General features: G+C 34.8%; 1 protein-coding gene and 4 non-coding genes across 6 annotated transcripts; all 5 read left to right on the forward strand.

Moving 5' to 3' along the window:
• The first annotated feature begins 1,188 nt into the window (after positions 1–1,188).
• Positions 1,189–20,418, forward strand: LOC107025929 (GTP-binding protein TypA/BipA homolog). 2 transcript variants are annotated; one of them, XM_015226722.2, is made up of 19 exons: positions 1,189–1,615; positions 5,003–5,077; positions 6,564–6,714; positions 6,792–6,860; positions 7,022–7,191; positions 11,245–11,382; positions 11,997–12,122; positions 12,972–13,070; positions 14,882–15,002; positions 15,171–15,234; positions 15,641–15,695; positions 15,783–15,907; positions 16,491–16,564; positions 17,987–18,036; positions 18,942–19,028; positions 19,429–19,479; positions 19,555–19,638; positions 19,869–19,919; positions 20,097–20,418. In XM_015226722.2, the coding sequence occupies exons 1-19, from the start codon at positions 1,289–1,291 to the stop codon at positions 20,178–20,180; spliced, it is 2,001 nt and encodes a 666-aa protein (XP_015082208.1). In that variant the 5' UTR covers positions 1,189–1,288; the 3' UTR covers positions 20,181–20,418. The 2 variants fall into 2 exon arrangements, 1 of the variants encoding a protein (XP_015082208.1); XR_003579446.1 differs by lacking the exon at positions 20,097–20,418 and having other exon boundaries at positions 1,194–1,615; positions 19,400–19,479.
• LOC114078139 lies at positions 2,115–2,209 on the forward strand. Its single transcript, XR_003579683.1, has one exon. It is a non-coding gene; the product is annotated as a small nucleolar RNA snoR113 (small nucleolar RNA).
• Positions 2,534–2,628, forward strand: LOC114078138. The gene has a single exon (XR_003579682.1). It is a non-coding gene; the product is annotated as a small nucleolar RNA snoR113 (small nucleolar RNA).
• Positions 2,956–3,050, forward strand: LOC114078137. Its single transcript, XR_003579681.1, has one exon. It is a non-coding gene; the product is annotated as a small nucleolar RNA snoR113 (small nucleolar RNA).
• LOC114078140 lies at positions 3,510–3,602 on the forward strand. The gene has a single exon (XR_003579684.1). It is a non-coding gene; the product is annotated as a small nucleolar RNA snoR113 (small nucleolar RNA).
• Positions 20,419–21,043: the final 625 nt, after the last annotated feature.

The following is a 21,043-nucleotide window of genomic DNA, read 5'->3' on the forward strand; positions in this document are numbered from 1 at the left end:
TATAATTTGAGGAGGGGGGGTCAACATTTGAAAAAATAAATACACGAAAAAGTTAAAGGGGTTCAATATGTATTATATATACATAAACATTAATTTTAATCATATATAAACAATGTAATTTTCCGCTAAAGGAGTTCAACTCCTCCTGATTATGTAATAGGCGAACATGTAAGAATTACATGTGCCTTGATTCTTACTAATTTCTCCTTTTATGTTCTTGAACTAGGTTCACTTCTTTAAATTGTGTTTTTTCTACGTATTAGGAGAGAGTGTCGAATGATAAGCACCCTCACTTTCAATTTTAGACTACGAATTCGAGTCACTAAGGGACAAAAATGCAAGAGGGGGAATAGAGAAGAAAAAGATGTTTTTATCCCTAAATTACAATTGAAAAAACTTATTGAATCTTGAGATACACCTAATTTTGATATTCATTACATATATTTATAATAACAAAAGTTGAGAATCTAGGGCCCGTTTGGATGGGCTTAATAAAAGCAACTTTAAAAAAGTACTTTTGAAAGTGCTGAAACTTACTTTTAAAATAAGCAGTTATGCGTTTGGATAAAGTGCTGAATTTGCTATGCCAAACGTGAAAAGAGAAAAATGAAAGAAAGAGATGTTAGGGTTATGTGGTAATTTGGAGATTGTATAAATATATTTAGGGCAAAAAGATAAAAATGTGGTCAACTTAAAACAACTTATAAGCTAAAAAAAAAAAGCACCCCTACCCCAGCTTTTAACTTTTGGCTTAAAATAAGTTTTTTTTAACTTAAAATAAGTTATTTTGAGTATTGCCAAACAACTAAATAAGTCAAAAACCAGCTTTTAAGTCAGTTTGACCAGCTTTTAAGCTGAACCAAACATGCTCCTAGTATTTTTTCTTTACCTTAGCTAGAGTTGTTCACGATTTGGTTAAAAACGATTCAAATCGAAAAATTAATCATACCAATTTTATTTGGATTTGATTTTTATTAAAAAAATCAAAGAACTAACCGAACCAAATTAAAACTTATACATTCACAATATATTACTTTGATATTCAATTTTAAATATCACTTATATATTTTTACCAAAATATCTGATAATAATTTATAATGCAAGAATAGTTTAGACCATTTTTCATTTTTATTTTGATAGAGAAAGGATATTTTTTCTAAGACCAATAAAATAAATGTTATTTTATAATTTGGACTCATTTTCCTTAAACCCTAAACCCCTAAATAAACAAGAGGACTAAGATTTAGCAGAGAAGCAGTAACAGCCATTTCTCTCTTTGGAGTTCGAAATGGTCGGTCCATTGCTTCGATCTCTCTGGTCTACCACTAGGAGATCCTTCTTCTCCTCTCATTATTCTCATATCAAACCTTTATCCTATGCTCGAGCTTTCTCCACCGCCACAGCTACCGCCCCCGTTGGCTCCGCCGCCACAGCACCCGGCGGCGCTCTGGATCCTGGACGGCTCAGGAATGTCGCGGTTATAGCTCACGTCGATCATGGAAAGACTACTCTCATGGATAGGCTGCTTCGTCAGTGCGGCGCTGATATACCTCACGAGCGTGCCTTAGACTCTATTGACCTCGAGCGAGAGCGCGGCATCACTATTGCTTCTAAGGTATTTAATTTAAATCCCTTATTTGCCACTGGTTATGCGGATATTGTTGAAGCTTTTCTATAACAAAGTTCATTTTTTTGTAACATACATGTTATGACTGTAGCTGGATTCAACTGTATATATTAAGTCGGGTTCACTTGGTCCATAGCTTTTATACCAATTGAATTATAGGTGGATAGAGTTTTCGGAATAAAAAATGCATAATCATGTGGTAAAATCTACAAAAAAAGGTCCACCCTCCTGCACCTTATAATCTTAAGATAAAAACCATAGTTGCTAGAATTAAGATGGAATTGTTACAATCATTAGACCATGAATTGCTCTGTGATTCTGAAGATGCGGTGACTTGTGAGTTTGACTCACTACAGTACTCACTCGTGGTATTCAGAATTGCTCTGTGGTCTTGAAGTTGCATGTTGACCTTTAATTACATGTGATGATGTAGGACACCACAATTGTAAGGGTTGTTACAATGTGTCGTCTGAACTACTGCATCCATTGGCAATGATGAAAAAAAGGCCGGACTTACTGCTGCTACCATGTGGTTGGTAGTGGAGTGATGAAAGTTACAGCTAGGTATATTTGCTGAGCCAGATATGGATGATGTTGATCTTAGAAAGTTTTAGCCAATGAGTTGGTTTTCTTCCCCAAATCTTTTGCCTGGTACTTGATCTGTGTATAAGTTGATTTTTTTCCTTCTAAGACTAAGAGGTTTCATTAGGACCACCAGTATGATTCTTTAGCATACCTTGAACTGCTCTTGGATTTTGAAGATGTGATGTGAGTTTGACTCACTACTCACTGTAGTGGTATTCAGGATTGCTTTGTGATTTTGAAGATGCTTGTTGGTTTTTCAAATACATGTGATGATGTAGAGTATCAGAATTTTAAGGGTTGATGCTATGTTACTGCTTTCATTGGCAATGATGAAAAAAAGGCCGGACTTACAGCTGCTACTATGTTGTTTGTAGTAGAGTGATGAAAGTTACAGCTAGGTATATTTGCTGAGCCAGATATGGATGATGTTGATCTTAGAAAGTTTTAACCAATGGGCTGGTTTTCTTCTTCCAATCTTTTGCCTGGTTCTTAATCTGTGTACTAATTTGATTTTTTTCCTTCTAAGAGTGAGAGGTTTCGTGAGGACCAGCTGTATGATTCTTAAGATTACCATGAACTGCTCTTTGTTTTTGAAGATGCTATGTGAGTTTGACGCACAACTCACTGTTAGTGGTATTCAGGATTGCTCTGTGATGCATGTTGGTTTCTAAATACTTGTGATGATATAGGGTATCAGAATTGTAAGGGTTGTCACTTTGAGTCGTATGAATCACTGCTTCCACTGGCAATGATGAAAAAAAGGCCGGACTTACAGCTGCTACCGTGTTGTTGGTAGTAGAGTGATGAAAGTTACAGCTAGGTATATTTGCTGAGCCAGATATGGATGATGTTGATTTTTAGTCGACGAGTTGCTTTTCTTCATTGAATTTTTTGCCTGGTGGTACTTAATCTTTATATGGATTTAAATTTTTCTTTTAAGATTAAGATGTTTTGTGATTGCCACTAGGGACTAGTATGCTTAATGGATCTTGAAGTACTATTTCTGCATCTCCCTGACCAAATCCGCCTACATTAGATTACTCGTTAATGGCTGATCGAATATGATTCTTTAGCTTAGCATTCTGGTATTAGGAACCTCTCTGTGTTTTTGAAGATGTATGTTTGGTTTTAAAATATATACAGTAATGGTGCTTTTAGGTTCTTTAGCTTAATGTTCTGGTATTAGGAACCTGTCTGTGATTTTGAAGATGTATGTTGGTTTTTAAATACTCATGGTAATGGTGATTATTAAAAACCTAGAGCTTGTCACCATGTGAAAGCAAGCTACAGCTTCCACCGGCAATATGAAAGAAAGGCCGGACTTAAGGCTGGTACATGGGGTTGGTAGTAGAGTGTTGAAAGTTACAACAAGGTATATTTACTGAGCCAGATATGGATGATACTGATTTTTGATAGCTTTAGTTGATAATTGGGTTTTTTTACCCTTATTTTCAGCCTTAGTCCATAGTTGGTTTCCTTCACCCTTATCTTCAGGGTTTGTTGATTATTTTTTAACTGAGAGGTTTTATGAATGCCTAAAACTTTACACTGTGCTTACACTTGAAGGGTTTAACACATCAAAAGTATTTTCACATTTACTGACATCAAATTTGAGGTAACTTGAAGTGATACTCTTAAGATTTTTTGCTTGTGTTATATTTTAACAATTTTATAGCAAATTTTTGCTCCTCTCCGTCTTATGGTTACACCATCTTGGACTTACAAGTCGTAGAACACTTCAAATGCATGATGATGTTATTTAAGAGGGTAAAAATCAGTTAGAGAGAAAATGTAGTTTCCCTAAATCGTAAACTGTAAATGCTTTTTGTGGTAAACTATGTGGGTGTTCGGATTGACTTATTTTAAGCAGCTTTTGGCTTTTAGCGCTTTTTTTTTAGTTTTGGAAGTGTCTGTGAAACATAAGAGTTATGGAGTTTAGCTTATAGTATAGTAAGCCACTTAAAAAAAGCAATTCCAGACACCCCCTACAAAGGTAATATCATCATATAAAAAGAAAAAAAGGCAGTCATAGAATCATAGTGAACATAGAGTTAGAAGCAGAAGTTAAGCGTCCAATTCCTTTTTACTTTTTGTTCTTTCCCCTATGCTCTGATTAGAAGTTTTCTCAGAGATTTATTTTTGTGTTTATTTTCCTTCTGGAGGGATTGTCGAAGTTCTTTATGGATGAGAAGTATTTTTGAATGACAATCTCATACTTGAAAGCATATAGGCATAAATTAACATGTCATGTAGAACTTCTAGATTTTGGGATGATTTGTGATGCCTTGGTTGATAATTTCTGTTAATCTATTTTTTTCATAAAAAGATGTATTTTATTTTTGTCCACGTTGTCTATGCTAAAATAAATGGCTTATTACTAGGTTAGTTGATTATATTTCAGCTTAAGTCAGGTCGTAATTGATTGTTCTTATCAACAGATAGTATATGGGTTTTAAAACAATAAAAAGAAATAGCCGTAGTTTAACATAACACTGAAGAAGAAGTTATTTGACTTTTGAATAATTTGAGTTCATAAGTTTGGGATGAGTGAAGTTTAAACTAACAGGCCGAATTGTAGATGCTATTTCACTTTTTGAAGATGAGGATATTGTTGTGTTTTTTGGGCCTTGCTTTTTTGCTTATATTTATTTTTCTGAATACAAAATGGGTCACAATTTAAGTTCAAACATGGTTGCTTACACTTCTGATATCTATTTAAGTAACCCTCCATTAATTATGTTGTTTGGACCAAATTTGGGTGAGCTCTGATATGCGTTTAACACTTTTAAGGTTACATCCATCTCGTGGAAGGACAAAGAGCTAAACATGGTGGATACTCCTGGACACGCAGATTTTGGTGGTGAAGTAAGTATTCATTTTATGAAGATTTTTGGTGGTTAAGTGTTTTTATTATCTTTTTCATTTTGTGTTTCTTTCCTTAGTGTACAATCAGTCAATGTCAGATATATAAATCACATAGAAGTTACTACAAGAATTGGTAATTATACTATTACCTTGGGTTTTAAGTGTTCCAGTGTTTGAAAGTGATGAATTATTTAGATTTTGAGGGGGGGGGGTTTGATAAAATAGAAAAAAGTTGATATTCTTTGTATTAGGATGACACATTCTAATTGATTTCTCCAAAAGCAAGAAGTATTTCCAGGTGTCAGATTGTCTTTGAAATCAACAAATGGATCTCTTGGTATTGTGTTAATAAGAATCATAATTATTTCAAGATTTTGGGAAGTCATTCAGGCTTAGTGAAGAGGAAAAATGATTGATCAAGCTACTATTTGCTCTAGGGGAAGCTGTTCGTTGTGAATGCGAGGAAGTCAATTAATTTAAGTATTTAATTATATTTTAAAGTAGATTTATTTATTTATTATTTATTTATAATTTAAGTAACTTTATTTATTATTCTAGAATGGGGTTTATGTTTTATAGTTTCTTAAGGATTAGGTTAAGCTATTAGTTTGGAATAGGATTTAAGTCTCCAGTTTCATAGGAATTAGACTTCCTATTCATGTAATAAGGCTCCTATTTAAAGGGGCTTTTGACGAATAAATAGTCATATTCCAGGAAAAAGCAAGAGAGAGATTAGATTTCTCTTTTCCATTGAACTCTAAAGTTTTAGTCTCCCTTTGAAGAGTTGAAGGGATCAGAGTTCTCTCTTTAAATGAAAAGGTTTCAGCCTCTCTTCAACAAGGTGAATTTATATATCGTCCGGGTGAAGCGATCCTTCCCTAAAGATTCATAACACTGTTATTCCATCTTCTCCTTAGTTACATCCTTGAAAGTAAGACTGTTGTAAAAGAGATACTCAGTGGCAAAGGTTGTCATGAGGAACCGTCTCGACAATACTTGGGAAAGTTTTTTTTGCAAAAAATATTGAATAAGAACTTTGTGGAAGTTGATAGTTGTATTTTTTTCTTTGTTTGAAGATGTATGAGTCTTATGTGTGTGGAAGAAGCGCTTTTGAATGAGAAGTACCTTACCAGCACTTCTTTAAAAATATTTGAAAAAGTCTCCTAAACAAAATTTTCTTTCACTAGCTTGATAAAATTTTCTTAGACAATCCGCTACTGTTTTCGTTGTCAGCCCTTTTGCATATATCTGATGTTTTCTTTGGATGAGAGTGAATTCAATTTTACCCTGTTGAAGTGCAATAGCTTTTGTTTATTGTTTATATGTTATCTTCATGTTAAAAAAAAGAAGTGGAGCTTGTGTCAAGTGCGCCATCAATCTGACTTTGTCATGTGGTGTTTCATTGATTTTTATTCCAAGTGTTGCCTTGTGTTGTTAGGTTGACATGAAGAAAATTGTAAGCTTTTCACTTTTCATTTTCTTACAGGTCGAGAGGGTTGTTGGCATGGTTGAGGGAGCAGTCCTTGTTGTTGATGCTGGTGAAGGTCCACTTGCACAAACAAAATTTGTTCTTGCCAAGGCCCTTAAATATGGTTTACGCCCCATTCTTCTTCTCAATAAAGTAGACAAACCTGCAGGTATTACATTTCTGAGGTTATTCTCATCACAAGTTCTTTTAATGGTTTATATTAACTCTTCAATTATACATATGCAGTGACTGAAGAGAGATGTAATGAAGTTGAGAGCCTTGTATTTGATCTTTTCGCAAACCTTGGTGCTTCAGGTTCTAGAAAATTACTTTCATAAAAATTTCCAAGTTCCTTTCTTCTAGTCAGTTTGCTTGGACCTCTTCCTCCCTCCATACATAACTACATATTTAATAGCTTCTATGCATTTGAAATTTAAGTCAACCTTTCTGATCGAACTTGTTTTATTCTATTCCAGAGGAACAACTAGATTTTCCTGTTCTTTACGCTTCAGCTAAAGAAGGATGGGCATCTTCCACATATACAAAAAGTCCTCCTGATGTGAAGGATATGTCACAATTGCTCAATGCTATTGTTGGGCATGTTCCTCCACCGAGTGCCAGCCTAGATGCCCCTTTTCAGATGTTGGTTAGTATTGCATTTGCATTTCTTAGTTCATATGTTGTATTGAGATAAATGATTTAGGTGAATAGCCATTTATGCAACTTCGCAAAATTAAACTCGTAGCAAGTGCCAAAGCTGGTAATAATTCTCATATATTTCAGCTTATGTACATGTAGCTATTGTACATTTTGCTGTACTTTGTTGATTACCTCCTTTTTTCCAAGTACCACTTCCATGGCCCATGGGTAAGAAATTCGTGCCTTCTTTGTTTTCCCAAAGAAATATTTTACTTAAATTCCTTTTTAATTGGCTAGAGGTATTGCAGATGGAGAAGTTGCTGAATGCTTGTTATGAGAGTCTTAGAAGTAAGATGCGTGTTAATATTCATTTGGTGATTAAGGGAATATATGTAAGATAGAAATGAATACACTATTTAGTGGCTGTTATCTTTTATAATTGAAAAATATTCTAATGTCTCTTTGATTTTGAGAAAGAAATCGTTGGAGGCAGGTTAAGAAGTGGTGTTGTGCCGAGACCAGAACTAATCTAGATAAATTTATAATGGATATAATGTTGTAAGAAGAGTTGATGAACATACCTTTATCAGTGGAGACACTTTGCTTAAACAATCAATCAAAGAAGCCTATGTGAGGAAAAAGTCAGGCAGGCTGTATAAATCTAAACGCCTAGCCTGGTAATGATATTTTCTGCCTTGGGCCTAGGCCCGCACGACTTTAAAATGTATCACTAGTTGGTAAGGTCTGCTTACTCATATACCTAACATATCTCTTGTATTTTATCGATGTGGGATCTCTTATCTTAAGCTAGGGCATCACATAAACCCCTTTATGGACTCAACCTCCTAGTTGAGGTTTGCCCCACTGTATGGAAATTGCTTAGACTCAACCCTGAGTTTTGTCCCGCTTTACTTGGATTTTTGCGTAAAGTCAGTTGAACTTTGGCACACATTGACAAGGCTGACATATGAGTGGCTCTGATTCCATTGGGACCACTAGTTAGTTCTCATAGCATCGGGCCTCTCGAGAGGTCCATTAGACTCTACATATTATTGGGCTATTTATCCAACATCCAACCCCTTTAATGCCCCACTTGGTTACAAGCGAATGTTACTTGGGCTCAACAACGTAATGTTACGTCATTCATATTCTTATATCAAAATTCTCAAATGAGTCGTGCTTATGATCTTTCACCCTAAAGCTCTTTCAGTGATCTTTTTTTGTTTTGAGAGTGATGTTGATAGTAGTTGTGTGATGATAGATAACAATGGGTTGATGTTTCTTATTGTGACAGTGATGATGCGCTTATTCCATTTAAAGGTTACAAATGTGGAGGAAGAAGGGGATGAGGTTTTAGGATGAGCAATAGTTAGATGAGAGTAATTAGGCTGTTTCTGGGTAGTAACTAGTGAAATTTTAGTTGGTAGAGGTGATGAGAGAACGAGGAATTCTTAGAAGGATTGGCTAGTAGATTCCATAGAGTGGTTATAGTTCTAGGCTTGAATGTGGCGTTGATAACACGTGGATGAATGAATGATGCATTAGGTACTTCTTGATTAGAACTCAAAGTTTATTGAATAGGTGATAGGGAGTAGTATTCTTAGGATGAGATTTCTCATATGATAATAAGAGTAAATCCTTTTCTTCCCATGCTCTGTTCAACAATCATTCGAGGACGTAGGATTCCAAGGGGATATATTACATCCCAAAAGTTTCTAAGCTAAGGTTCGAACCATTCTTCATTTGTGTATAAGGTCGTATTGTGTGATTCGTAAATTATTCTTGGGGGTTAATGTCAATTATTTAGCGTGTGAATGAATTTGGTTATGAATTAAGGTTACTAGTAATATGCTAGTTACCAAAAAAAAGGAATTGAGGTTATTAGAATTCCTCTAGCACAAAGTTTGATTGAAGGCTTCCTTGTCGATTGAGTTTTGATATAAGATTCTACTTAGGTTAACTTCAAAAGATCATATCTTTTAGAATATGACGAGTTAGGTGACACATAATCTATCAAATTAAAGGTATTTGAGTCTTCCTTCGAATACTATCAAATTTGCATCATTCGGAGTTTGGAGTAGAGAGTTATAATCATTTACTAGTCTGATGACATGCAGTGGAGTATAGAGTTTTAATCATTTTAGTAATTTGATGCATGCAGTGACGCTTTGGCCGGCCGAAAAACACTAAAAGGGGTCATTTTGTCTTCGTACCCCTAAGATAAACCTAAACAGATTTCTTAACCAATAAAAGGCCCATCTCTTACACCACCAATTTCTTCTCTCTCAAACCCCAAGGCTAAACCCTAAGGAAAATCAAAGCATAGGACCAAACAAGATTCTTCCAAATCTTTTTCAATACTTATCTCCAAGGTAAGTCCTCTTCAAAAATTTCATTATTTCCAAGTTCCAACTCTAATTCCTTCATACGGTTATGAATCATTAATGAAAATCTTAATTCTTGGCCATAGGGTTTTCAAGAAACTAATTCAAATATCTCAACAAAAGTTTTCGTGATTGTTCTCCTACGATTTTAAGTCTTCCAATCAAGTTCCTTTTTCTAACTTCTTCAAGAACTTTGTTCTTTTATGTAAGACTATTCATAGTGTTGGACTTGTTCGTCCTCATGCCTTTCATCTAAATTCAGTCAACAATAGTTATGCTTAGTCAACAATATGGTTCATGTGACTTTTTTAGGATAAAACCCTAAACATAACTTTTGTCGGCTAAATTTAGATGTAGGGCGTAAGTACGAACTAGTCCAACACTATGAATAGCCTTACATACCTAGAAGAATAAAGTTCATGAAGAAGTTTGAAAAATAACTTGATTGAAAGACTTGAAATCCTAGCTTTAATGAGAATGATCAAGAAAATCTTTATTGAGATTCTTGAATTATTTACTTGAAAACTCTATGGCCAAGAATTAAGATTCTCATTAATGATTCATAATTGTAGGAAGGAATTTGAGTTGAAATTAATGAAATTCTAGGAGAAGGACTTACCTTGAAAAAACATTTGAAAGAATCTTGCTTGGAAGTCTTATGCTTTGATTTTATTTAGGGTTTGATAGAGAAGATAATGTGAGATTCAAGAGATCAAAATCTGATTGTTTTCGGCCTTTTATTAGTCATTAAATTCGTTTACAGTCTTCTTAGGGATAAAACAACCCTTTTTAGTGCTTTCCCGTTGGTTAAAACGTCACTGAATGCTCAAATCAGTTAAAAATGATTGTATCTCTCTATTTCAAATGATGCAAACTTGATGGCGTAGGAAAGAAGACATAAATACCTTTAATTTGATAGGTTACGGGGCACGTAACTCTTCATATTCTAAAAGATATGATCATTTGAAGTTGAGCAAAGTAGAATCTTATATCAAAACTCAATCGATATGGAAACTTCCAACTCAACTTTATGCTAGGCTATTCTAGTGACTTTAATCCAAATCCATTCCCGCACTAAATAATGGACACCTAAGAACAATTTAAGAATCACTCGATAGACCTTATAATACACAAATGAAGAATGTTTCAGGTCTTAACTTGGAAATTTTCGGGGTGTAAAGAAAGAATTTAGTCAATTTACTAATAGGTGAGAAGTCATTTCAAACAGATGAAGAGGGGGAGTGGTAAGGTGCTCAAGATTTAGGATTTGTACACAAGAGCTGAAAGATTCCTCTGACCACTTATCTGATCCATACGGTTCCTTTCGAAGAATCTAGTCAAAGATTCCTCTGACCACTTTTTATCAAATACAACAGAGGAGGTGATTTTAGACCTTGCCTAGTGGCTAGGTTGTCCTCTTTGAAAGGTAATTTGCAACTTAAGAAATAAGGTCCTCCATCTTTGTTTGACTCATTGGATCAACTTTTTACGTCTTGGGCCCTAATTAGATGTACTGTTCCATTGAAGGACCGCTTATTGTTCATATTGGATAACTTTCTTTATTTCTTGGGGTTCACATTTGTTTGATGATATTCTATTCTTGATCCTTTCAGAATCTTTGTACTTCTGTTTTTTATGTGCCTTGAGAAGATGCTATGCTTAATAGTTGCTTTCAGGTTTCCATGATGGAGAAAGATCCTTATCTTGGTCGTGTTTTGACGGGTCGTGTAACTTGTGGAGTTGTTCGTGTTGGTGATAAAGTACAAGGGCTGAAGAACACAGACAATGGAACTGTAAAAATTGAAGAAGGGAAGGTCTGTTGTCTCCAGAACTAAGGGGAAATCTTCTCTGTACCATTTTTGTAACTTTAAGTATGTTTTAAGATGCTAGAGAGATATTTGAAAATCTAGTAAATTATTGTATATATAGTCATCAAATAATTTTTTTGAATTTTGGCAAAATTTGAGGTAATCAAACTAAATTGAACTCCACAACACGGGTAACTATGGTGTCAAATAGTCAAAACCATGCATCAGAGAATTAGGTGTAACAGAATTTTAATCATGTGATATGTTTCTGTGGTACTTTGGTTAACAGAGGAGATTAATAACTTAAATAATCTATTTTACGAGGTGTCAATTATAACTTCCATGGCTGTCACAGGCAACTTTATTATGTGTCAGTAAGTCATTTTTTTAGAGGAAAGCTATGGTTATTGATAGCTCATGTAGATTCGGATGAAGGTATTTTAGCACTCAAAACGACTTATTTCAAGCTTGAATGTTTAGGACTATATTTAGGATCTATTATTTAGTTATTTATTTACTTATTATTGGAATTCTAAGCCCTGAGCTAGTGCCATGCTTTGAAATTGTCATCTAATTTTCATTTCTGTTCCTTTCTTGTTTACTGGTCTAAACTTTCATAGGTTGTAAAGCTGATGAAAAAGAAGGGTATGAGAGCAGATCCAGTTGATAGTGCTGGTGCAGGTGACATAGTGTCCATGGCAGGTTTGTCAAGTCCAACAATTGGACACACAGTTGCGAATGCAGAGGTATGTGACTTCTTCATCATTTAACGATCCAACGCAATTCTATTTGTTTCTAAGTCGTGTTATTTGTTCTATTGCTCTTTTTGATCTGGGAATCTCGTCATTGTGTGGGTGGAAATTCTGCTGGCATTATTTTATATAAGATAAGTTTCACATCAAAGAAGGAAAATGCTGTGCACAATAGGAAAAGGCACTTCAGTAGCATACACAAGCGTTCCTAACATGAAACCCTATGACCCCTGAAGAAAGTCATGACTTCTCCTAGATAAACATCAAGAGCATTGTGTTTGAATGTGGAAACCAACCTTTTCATGCCTACAGACCAACTTACACTGTCTAAAGTGATACTATTGGGGCTGTTCTAATTTTTTTGCTGTAGGTAAATTAATTACAATAGGAAGTCGTTTAAGTGCAATATGATGGTTTAAGTAATAATTGTTAAATGGGCTAGGTTTCATCTTTCATTCCTTAAGTCGTACATGCTTAAAACTGAAATCAATGTACAGAGATATCCTCGATTGTGGAAGTCTAATCAGCTACTACCGACTGTTTAATTTAATATACATTTTGGTCAATTGATTCAGAATTAAGACCAAGGAATAGTTGATATCTAAGTTGTTATGGTTACCACTGTTTTACTTCCTTCTCCTAAATTTGACTAGTCTTTATTAACTTCATTAGATGATACATTTTATTACTGGTTACTTGTTCAATAATATTTTCCTGATTTGTGTTCCCTTTTTTTATGTCCACGTGGTATGTGGTTCTTGATCTTGTAACATGTCTCTGGCACCGAATTCTTTGTGAGCTAAATTTCTTAACCTTTTCTGGAACTTCTCTGAAACTTGATAGGTTATGACAGCGCTGCCCACAGTTGTGCTTGACCCCCCTACCATCTCCATGACTTTCGGTGTCAATGATTCTCCCTTAGCTGGTTCTGATGGTATTCATGTAAGTATATAATTTCCCCGCTTATTTCCTATTTGTGAGATCTTTGTGTTTAGTTGCTTCTGCTTTCCAGCTGCACGTTCTGTGGAGGGTCATAGTTGAGGTCTTTTCCCCCTGTAATTCTGTGAGAATGTATCCGAAAGTGACACCCAACTCATGCATTATTTTTGTGTCAAAGCATCTTATGTTCTTTGTAAATTTTGATCTTAATTAGAATATTTTTTCCTTTTTTTTAAATTTGATCATTTCTTTTGATTGAGGTTGATAATCTATAGTTTTGAATTTTGAGCAAGGACATGGAGGTGAGGTCTCTATCTTAAAGAAATAGATCAAATGGTAGTCAATCTCTTATGATAGAGTTGTTGGCAGATGTATCAGTCCATAGGAAGAATAACTGAAGCTAGGATGTTGATTTTTGGGGATACTATGATAATTGACAGCCTCTGTAATTTGGCAGTAGCAAAAGTAGTGCTGGAAAATGGATTAAAGATGCAGGTATCCCCTGTTAAATACGGGTTGGATAAATCATAAATGATTTGTGTAAACTGGATCATATCCATGTAACCAACCATAATATATGGATATCGATAATGCAACTCACTTTAAATGTGAAGAATCTAGCTGCCTGAAAGGTGGAAAACTTTTACTTCATCGTCAGTCCTCTTGAACTGTTCTTTAACTTAAACATTATAGCTGAAGACCTTCATCAACAAAACATGAACAACACTTATGTCATATAGAGCATGAAAAAAGTGAGACAGTAAATCACTGAGTTTTAACTTTATATTTCATAAGCCAAGAATCAGCCGCAAAATTGGGCAGCTGGTTCCAGTTCCAAAATGCGATACGTCAAGATATAAGTTATTAATATTATAATATCCGTGGAGGAGAATAGGGGGTGGTGGTGAAGATATCTATCATATGTATATCGGTTCTTTGTTTTTGAAGTTTTGCTGACTTTTCAGGTCTTCTACAGTCTACACCAAGCAATGGTTAATATAGATACTCATATTAATCCAATTTTTATCTGTCGTAGTTATGGATGGTTGCATAATTTATCCATTTTGTCTAAACTGTTTTCAACCTGTCCATATCTGATCCAACCCACCCATTTGCCAGCACTAGTTCATTGATTTCTCTTATAACTTGCCGTAATTGTATACTTTACTATAAGAAAGACTGCCTATTATTTCTTCCTTACTTCCTGTAGCATAAACTGAAATAGACTGTAGTTATTGTTATTGAAGGGTTATTGTTCTACAGTTTTAAAAACGTTTTCTGGAAAACATGAAGCATATAATTGGGAATGGATAATGAAGATCTATAGGATAGGGTGGTCCGTATGCAGAGTAATTGATGGGTTTTTCAGATGTCCAACAACAGCTACGCCTCAGTTTCTAATTAGTTGGGGTCGGCTATGTAAATCCTCATTTGTCGTTTCAAATGCCTCTACTGGCTTTTTATTTGATACATGTGCGAAGTATTAAACTTATATAGGTTATTGAAATATGTGGGAAATGAAGTAAACTCATAGATTGTTTCTTCTAATCAGCAAGCATTCACTTAGAAGACTGCTACTATTTTTGAAATATAGCATTCCGGAACCAGTGTCCATTGTATCAACACATTATTGAAGTTTTGAGCAGAGATTAGTTTTGTCCGGAAAGAAGAAGAGAGATGAGTCCATTCGGACTTCCAAAAAATTTCAGAAAGCATGAGTCCTTATTTTTTTTAACTGCCTGGGCAAATGTGAATGCTGAAACTACTGGTTCTTTCTTCTGGTGACTGTCTAAAATGTTCTGTACTTTTTATAGTTGACCGGAGGGAAAATTGGTGACCGGCTGCTAGCTGAATCAGAAACGAATCTTGCCATAAATGTTCTCCCCAGTACGTCAGAATCATATGAAGTGCAGGGTAGAGGTGAACTTCAATTAGGTGAGTTGTGTGGTGTAACAACCTACAACAATGTTGTCAGTATTTGTGCTCGTCTCATATGTTCATAAGGGACAAAATTAAACCGGATCAAGCAGTCCACTGAAATCTCTCGCTTGAATTTTACAAATCACCTAACTCTTCCTCTCTGTTTTTTCCTGTTCATAATAGGTATCTTAATTGAGAACATGAGACGTGAAGGATTTGAGCTCTCTGTCTCCCCACCTAAAGTCATGTGAGCTCCTTTGTCCTTATTCTAGACTGGTTTGCTAGGAATCACATGTTGATATGCCTGCATACTCTTACTCTGTACTGTTAACTTGTGAATTGGTAAATGTTGTTATGATTACTCAATTATTCAGGAGATACAGAGCATACAGGACCAGAGAATTATTTCCTATCATGGAATGGTCTTTTGATTAAAGCTTACTAGAACTAGACATACACGTCTACTCGCATATTCCAGTATATGCACATATTTACATATCTATGGTTGACAAGACATGTATAGCATCATTTAAGACGGTATTTTTTTTGTGTCTTGAATGACCTAATGATATCTGTGCCATCAGTATCTATTATTCACCAGTAACCTTTGTGATAAACTGCTAATATTGCATTTGCAATGTCTGTATGTTTAGGTACAAAGTAGAGAAAGGTACTAAGCTTGAGCCAATTGAAGAAGTGACTATTGAGGTGCACTACTCTGCATAAACCTACAGTATTGTCTTTTACTTATTCAGAATTTATACCAAACCTCTTGGGACCATCTTCTGTTTCCAGGTTGATGACGAGCACGTAGGTTTGGTCATGGAAGCACTTTCTCACAGGCGAGGTGAAGTTACTGACATGGGCCCTGTTCCTGGCAGCATGGGAAGGACTAGAATGTGTTTGACATGTCCTTCAAGGTATTTTTTCAGTTGTTCTTTGCAGGTTTTATTACTGTACAGAGCATGATGATACATAATTAGAAGATTGGTTTTACCTCCCTCTCACTCTTTATCTCTTCCTTTCGGAATAGTATCCTGTTCATCCCTCCTTGCATTTCCTGGATAGAATTATGATACTGATTTCTCTTTTAATGTATATACCAAATGGTAGTTATCTGAGCATTTTTTTAAGTAAAATAAAGTACTAAATAGCTACATTTATGAGTCTTATCTGGGCATATTGTTTGTTCTCTATCCTCCTTTTATCTTGTCTTTGTATTTCAAGGTATACCTATCGACCCAGAAGTATGGGATTAAAATATGACTAGATTATTATTTGGTTAACAGAATGACAAAGCTAATTGCCAATTTGTTAAAATGATTAATCAATGCATTTTCTTCAAAAGATCGTATTAGAGGCAACTAACAAATCTGTAGACTTCAGATTCATGCTTTATATATTCACATTTCGCACCTGTTTGTATTCAGCATGTTCTCAATCTTGATGATTAATTTTGTTGTTAAGTTTGTCCTAATTTGAATTTTCCCTGACCTATTGCAGAGGGCTAGTGGGCTATAGAAGTGTGTTCAGCAGTGACACCCGTGGCTCTGGATTTATGCATCGGGCTTTTCTGAGTATGCTTTTCAACTTATCTTATTACTTTCCTGACAGGTTTATCTGATAATTTCTCCAATTTCGTGCTGTGCACGTCACAGTAGGATCTCCATGCCTATTTATATAATGATAGCAAAACTGCAAAAGAAAGGCAAGTATGTGGTAGCAATATGTGGATGTGAGCTTGTTAGCTTAGTTGAACTTTGTACCAACACATTCTTGTCTGGTATTAGATGGTTCCAGAAATTATATGGGTGTTCCAAATGTACCCCTCTTTATATTCCCTGTTCTTTATTTGAATCCACCTTGGGTAAACCATCTCTCTTTTTCTTTCTTAAAATTATCCTCTGTGCTTTTGGTCGGCTGAGGTTCTTCATGAGCCAGTTTTATCTTTGACAGGGAGCAAGGAATTTGCATTCTCAGTCCCTCAAATGTTGAGATTCTGGTTATGGTCCTTGTGATATATGTCTAGGCATATTCAACATTCAATTAATGTGTCCTTCGGGTCCTTCGATATAGGCAATATGTTACGTTTACACTATTTTAAAACTATATTACCCTCGTAATAAATGGATATTAAATTATGCAACAGTTAATATAACTCTTTGTCCCTCAAATATCAACAACATATTCTGATATTGGTCCTTGTGATAACCACATTTGACCTTCAACTAATTGAAATATGTATTTTGGAACCCTCTCCTTTGTGGAGTCACCACTTTCAAATTGTTAATTGTTACATAATTTATTATTCATGTATTTTGAGGGTAATATAGTTCTAAAAATAGTGTAAATGTACCATATTTCCCTATATGGAAGGACATTTATTCTTTGAATGTTAAATATGCTTTTAGTCATATATCACAAAGACCAAAATTAGAGTTTACTAGTAACTGAGAGGGGAAAGTTGATATCATCATGTATATGGTGGTCTGTGGAGAGGAAGGAATAAAAAATGTTTTGAAGATAGATCATGTGAACAATTATGTTTAGTGGATGTAGATCAAGTTATAGAGTGATAGAAAATTTGTGATTTTTCTGATGAATTTTGAAGGTAGCCAGCATGTCCTAATGCTGAAGAATACTAACTTACCAATTCTCAAAAAAAAAAAAAGTGTTAATACCCCTTATTTTTTTCGACAGTCAAGAGTAAAGAAAAGCTTGACTTGTCATGCTGATTTCTGAATAGGCACTTCAAAATAAGTTATTTCCCATTTTAACATTTAAGATTGATGCATGGGTAATCTGTGCATAAACACAATCAATTCACGGATACATATATAGATAACAAATTTTCATTCGGCGAATGCCAAAGCTCTAATTCTTTTGGAGTTATTCTTTAGCCTTTTTCTGTCTATTTTAATTACATCTAATGCATGTTTGGATGCCTGCTATATGGTTTTAACTTTTCATTATTCTTAGCCTCTTTCTCGTTGGTGCAGCTTATGAAAAATATCGTGGTCCTCTTGGAAATGTCAGGAAAGGAGTTCTAGTAAGCATCCTTACTACCCTGTAAAGACATGTTTGAGTTTTCTTTCTTTATTCCTCTTGCCATCTTCAAGATGCTATTGTTTCATAATTGTGAAGTACAAATAGCGTGTCCCTCAGTTCTGCCAGGGATGTCTTTCATCTCCTATTCTACTCAGCTTAAAGTATGTTCAGCCAATTTCTACTTTAAATATTGTCACCGTTGCATAAATGTGTGTCCCTAACAAGTTAGTACTTTCTGTCTGTTGGCCTGTTACAACTTGTGACGTTCATGGTTCATAGTTACCATTTCTCATTTTCATGCCTTACAATGTGTTGCTGGTGTACCGGAGCTTGTATTCCAGTACTCTCCAGAATGATCTTCTTGAGATCCTTTAACATTCCTACCATGTTTAAGAGGCTAGGAGCCTGTTTGGATTGGCTTAAAAGTTGGTCAAGCCTACTTTAAGTTATTTTTAGGTTTTGCAAGTATTCGACAAGGTTAAAAATAACTTAAAAAAAAGTTAAAAAACCAAAAGTAGGACTCCCCTGGTTTTTATTTTGACTTAAAAGTCATTCAAGTTTGACTTCTTATTTTTTGACTTAAAAGCTATTTTTTTTAAGCCAATCCAAACGGGATCTAGGTCCGAATAAATATAACATTTTTCTCTCAAAACATCTTTAATTGATCCCAAAATTCCCTTGAATTTTATGTTCTCTTCCAATTGTCTAGTATATTTGTTATGAGTACATCAAATGCCGCTTCCCAGTAGCCTTTTGAGGCAGTTTAGCTCAGATTTGAACATATGTCTGAAAAATCGTCATATCACACTTGTATTTGATATTATATCTTCTGTTTTTGGACAAAGGATATATAAATCTCCAGTTTCAATTTGTGGATAACTGTACCTCCTCCTATTGGTTGAACAGGTATCAATGGGCCGTGGGTTAATCACTGCTCATGCACTGATGGGTTTAGAACCTCGTGGAGTTCTCTTTGTGGCACCTGCAATGGAGGTGGTTCAACTGAACTTTTTGTCCTAATTTCTTTCCTTAGAAGTAGTAAAAAGAGTATCAACCTTGGTTAACTACCAAAAATTTTTGTGATCTCAAATATGCATGACCTAGTACTGATAGCTTTGATGTTGATGTCATTCCAGTTGTGATCACTTAAAAGCGGTGATTAGGAGATATTTTATCTGTGGAATGTATAATATATTACAGGACCAGAGTCCTCGCAATTTGAAGGCTTATAAAATTCGAAGTGTTGAAGTAAAGATAGAAAACAATGTGTATACTATCAGGGATCTTGATAGCATTGTCAATCACATGCTCTTTTGAAGAATATAAAAATACTATTACCTTACTTTGTCTTGGATAATATGCAGAACCTTACTTTGTCTTGGATAATATGCAGACATATGATGGCATGATTATTGGAGAACATTCTCGAGATACAGATCTTGATGTAAGGAGCTGTTATTTCATTTCTTACAGTGTTTGTCATGTGCATTTGTGACTCTTGGGTGATTGCATGAAACAGGTCAATCCGGTTAAGGCAAAAGAACTCAACAATATAAGGTGCGCTAGCAAGGATGAGAACGTCAAGTTAACTCCTCCCCGCCTTGTGAGTTTCTACTTCGCTTGTACTTTATCCACTTACAAAACTTTGCGCTGTTACTTTTACCTTCCTCAGGAAAACAATAATTTGTACTTTATCATATTTCCTAATGTGAAGCGTTCAACGAAGTATGAGAAATTTAGAACTTCACTAGATTGTCCATCTCAAAAATCTCTTAGCTAAAGGATTTTATAGTATTTAAGCTTTGCTCCTGACGTTCTATGGTTCTTTTGCAGATGTCCCTCGAAGAAGCCATAGGATATGTTGCTTCCGATGAGCTTATTGAGGTATCCTTATTATTTGGATAATGACTTCGCATTAGAGATAACACTTTCTATAATACTTCTTTCGAATAATTTGTTGTTTCTCTACATTAGTGTAAATTGGTGATTATGATGGAAAATAAAACCAATTTGGTATTACTTTTCGTTGAACCAAGGAAATAAACCTATGCTAATGTGCAGGTTACACCAAAAGCCATTAGGCTAAGAAAGAGATACTTGGAAGTGAACAAGAGAAAATCAATGAGCAAGAGGCCCAAGGATTGAAGCATTTTTCTCACATTTGTATAAATGAAATTTTAATTTATCTTCACCTCTACTTTAATGTTCCTCATTTATACACACATCTTTACACTTATATAGATAGGGAAAAATTGTATAACATAAATATTCTTTTTCAAGCACTCTATCGGGAATGTATTTCAGCGTAACACAGCTTATTAAAAGCAGAGTTACCGAAAATAAAATGCTTGAATGCAATAAAATTTTGTCCAACTTTTATCCCTCCCCTTTGCATCATTCATCCAATTCACGATAACTAATTATACTGAGTATGTTATTGTTAATTGTATATTCGATAATATTTTGGTGTAATCTATCTCTAGATTTTTACTTGTGTGCACGTTCCCTGTCTAGTGCCAATGTTTTACAACTCATAGCAAGCTGCCAAAGGTAAATACCCCTGACTGTTGATTAGTTATGCTGCTATTTTATTGGTCGTTATTATGTTGCTAGCACACATTTTAATATTTTTTGTTTCCACACTAATTGAAAAATTGAAATTAACGCGGTACTCCTAGTTGAATTAAAAAACTCTGTTTCCACCTACCCATTTACCAGTAAGTGCAAACTTTTGATTTCTTCAACAAAGTCGTTCTGCTTTTCTCGAATGAGTTCAATATTTACTATACAATGCCTAAAGTGGGGTGGAGGGAGTAGAGTAGTGGGATGGGCGCGAAAATAAGGCCGGAATGAAAATTTGGCGTGTTGAGAATGAAGATGCTATCGTCGTAAAATATTCTATTCCTAGAAACTTTTAGAAATTTTAACTAACTAGATATAAAAAAAGTGGGGTGCATTTTTTTCATACCAAACACACATACGTATATAATAAGTAATAAATACCCAAC

The sequence above is a fragment of the Solanum pennellii genome, chromosome 7 (assembly GCF_001406875.1).
Source record: "Solanum pennellii chromosome 7, SPENNV200".
Lineage (NCBI taxonomy): Eukaryota > Viridiplantae > Streptophyta > Magnoliopsida > Solanales > Solanaceae > Solanum > Solanum pennellii.

Excerpts from the sequence above, each read along its gene's own strand:
- LOC107025929 (XM_015226722.2), top strand. The coding sequence starts at position 1,289 with ATGGTCGGTCCATTGCTTCGATCTCTCTGGTCTACCACTAGGAGATCC. Across the intron at positions 11,383-11,996 it reads TAAAAATTGAAGAAGGGAAG|GTTGTAAAGCTGATGAAAAA; the intron begins GTCTGTTGTCTC and ends AAACTTTCATAG. Across the intron at positions 19,920-20,096 it reads CTTCCGATGAGCTTATTGAG|GTTACACCAAAAGCCATTAG; the intron begins GTATCCTTATTA and ends GCTAATGTGCAG.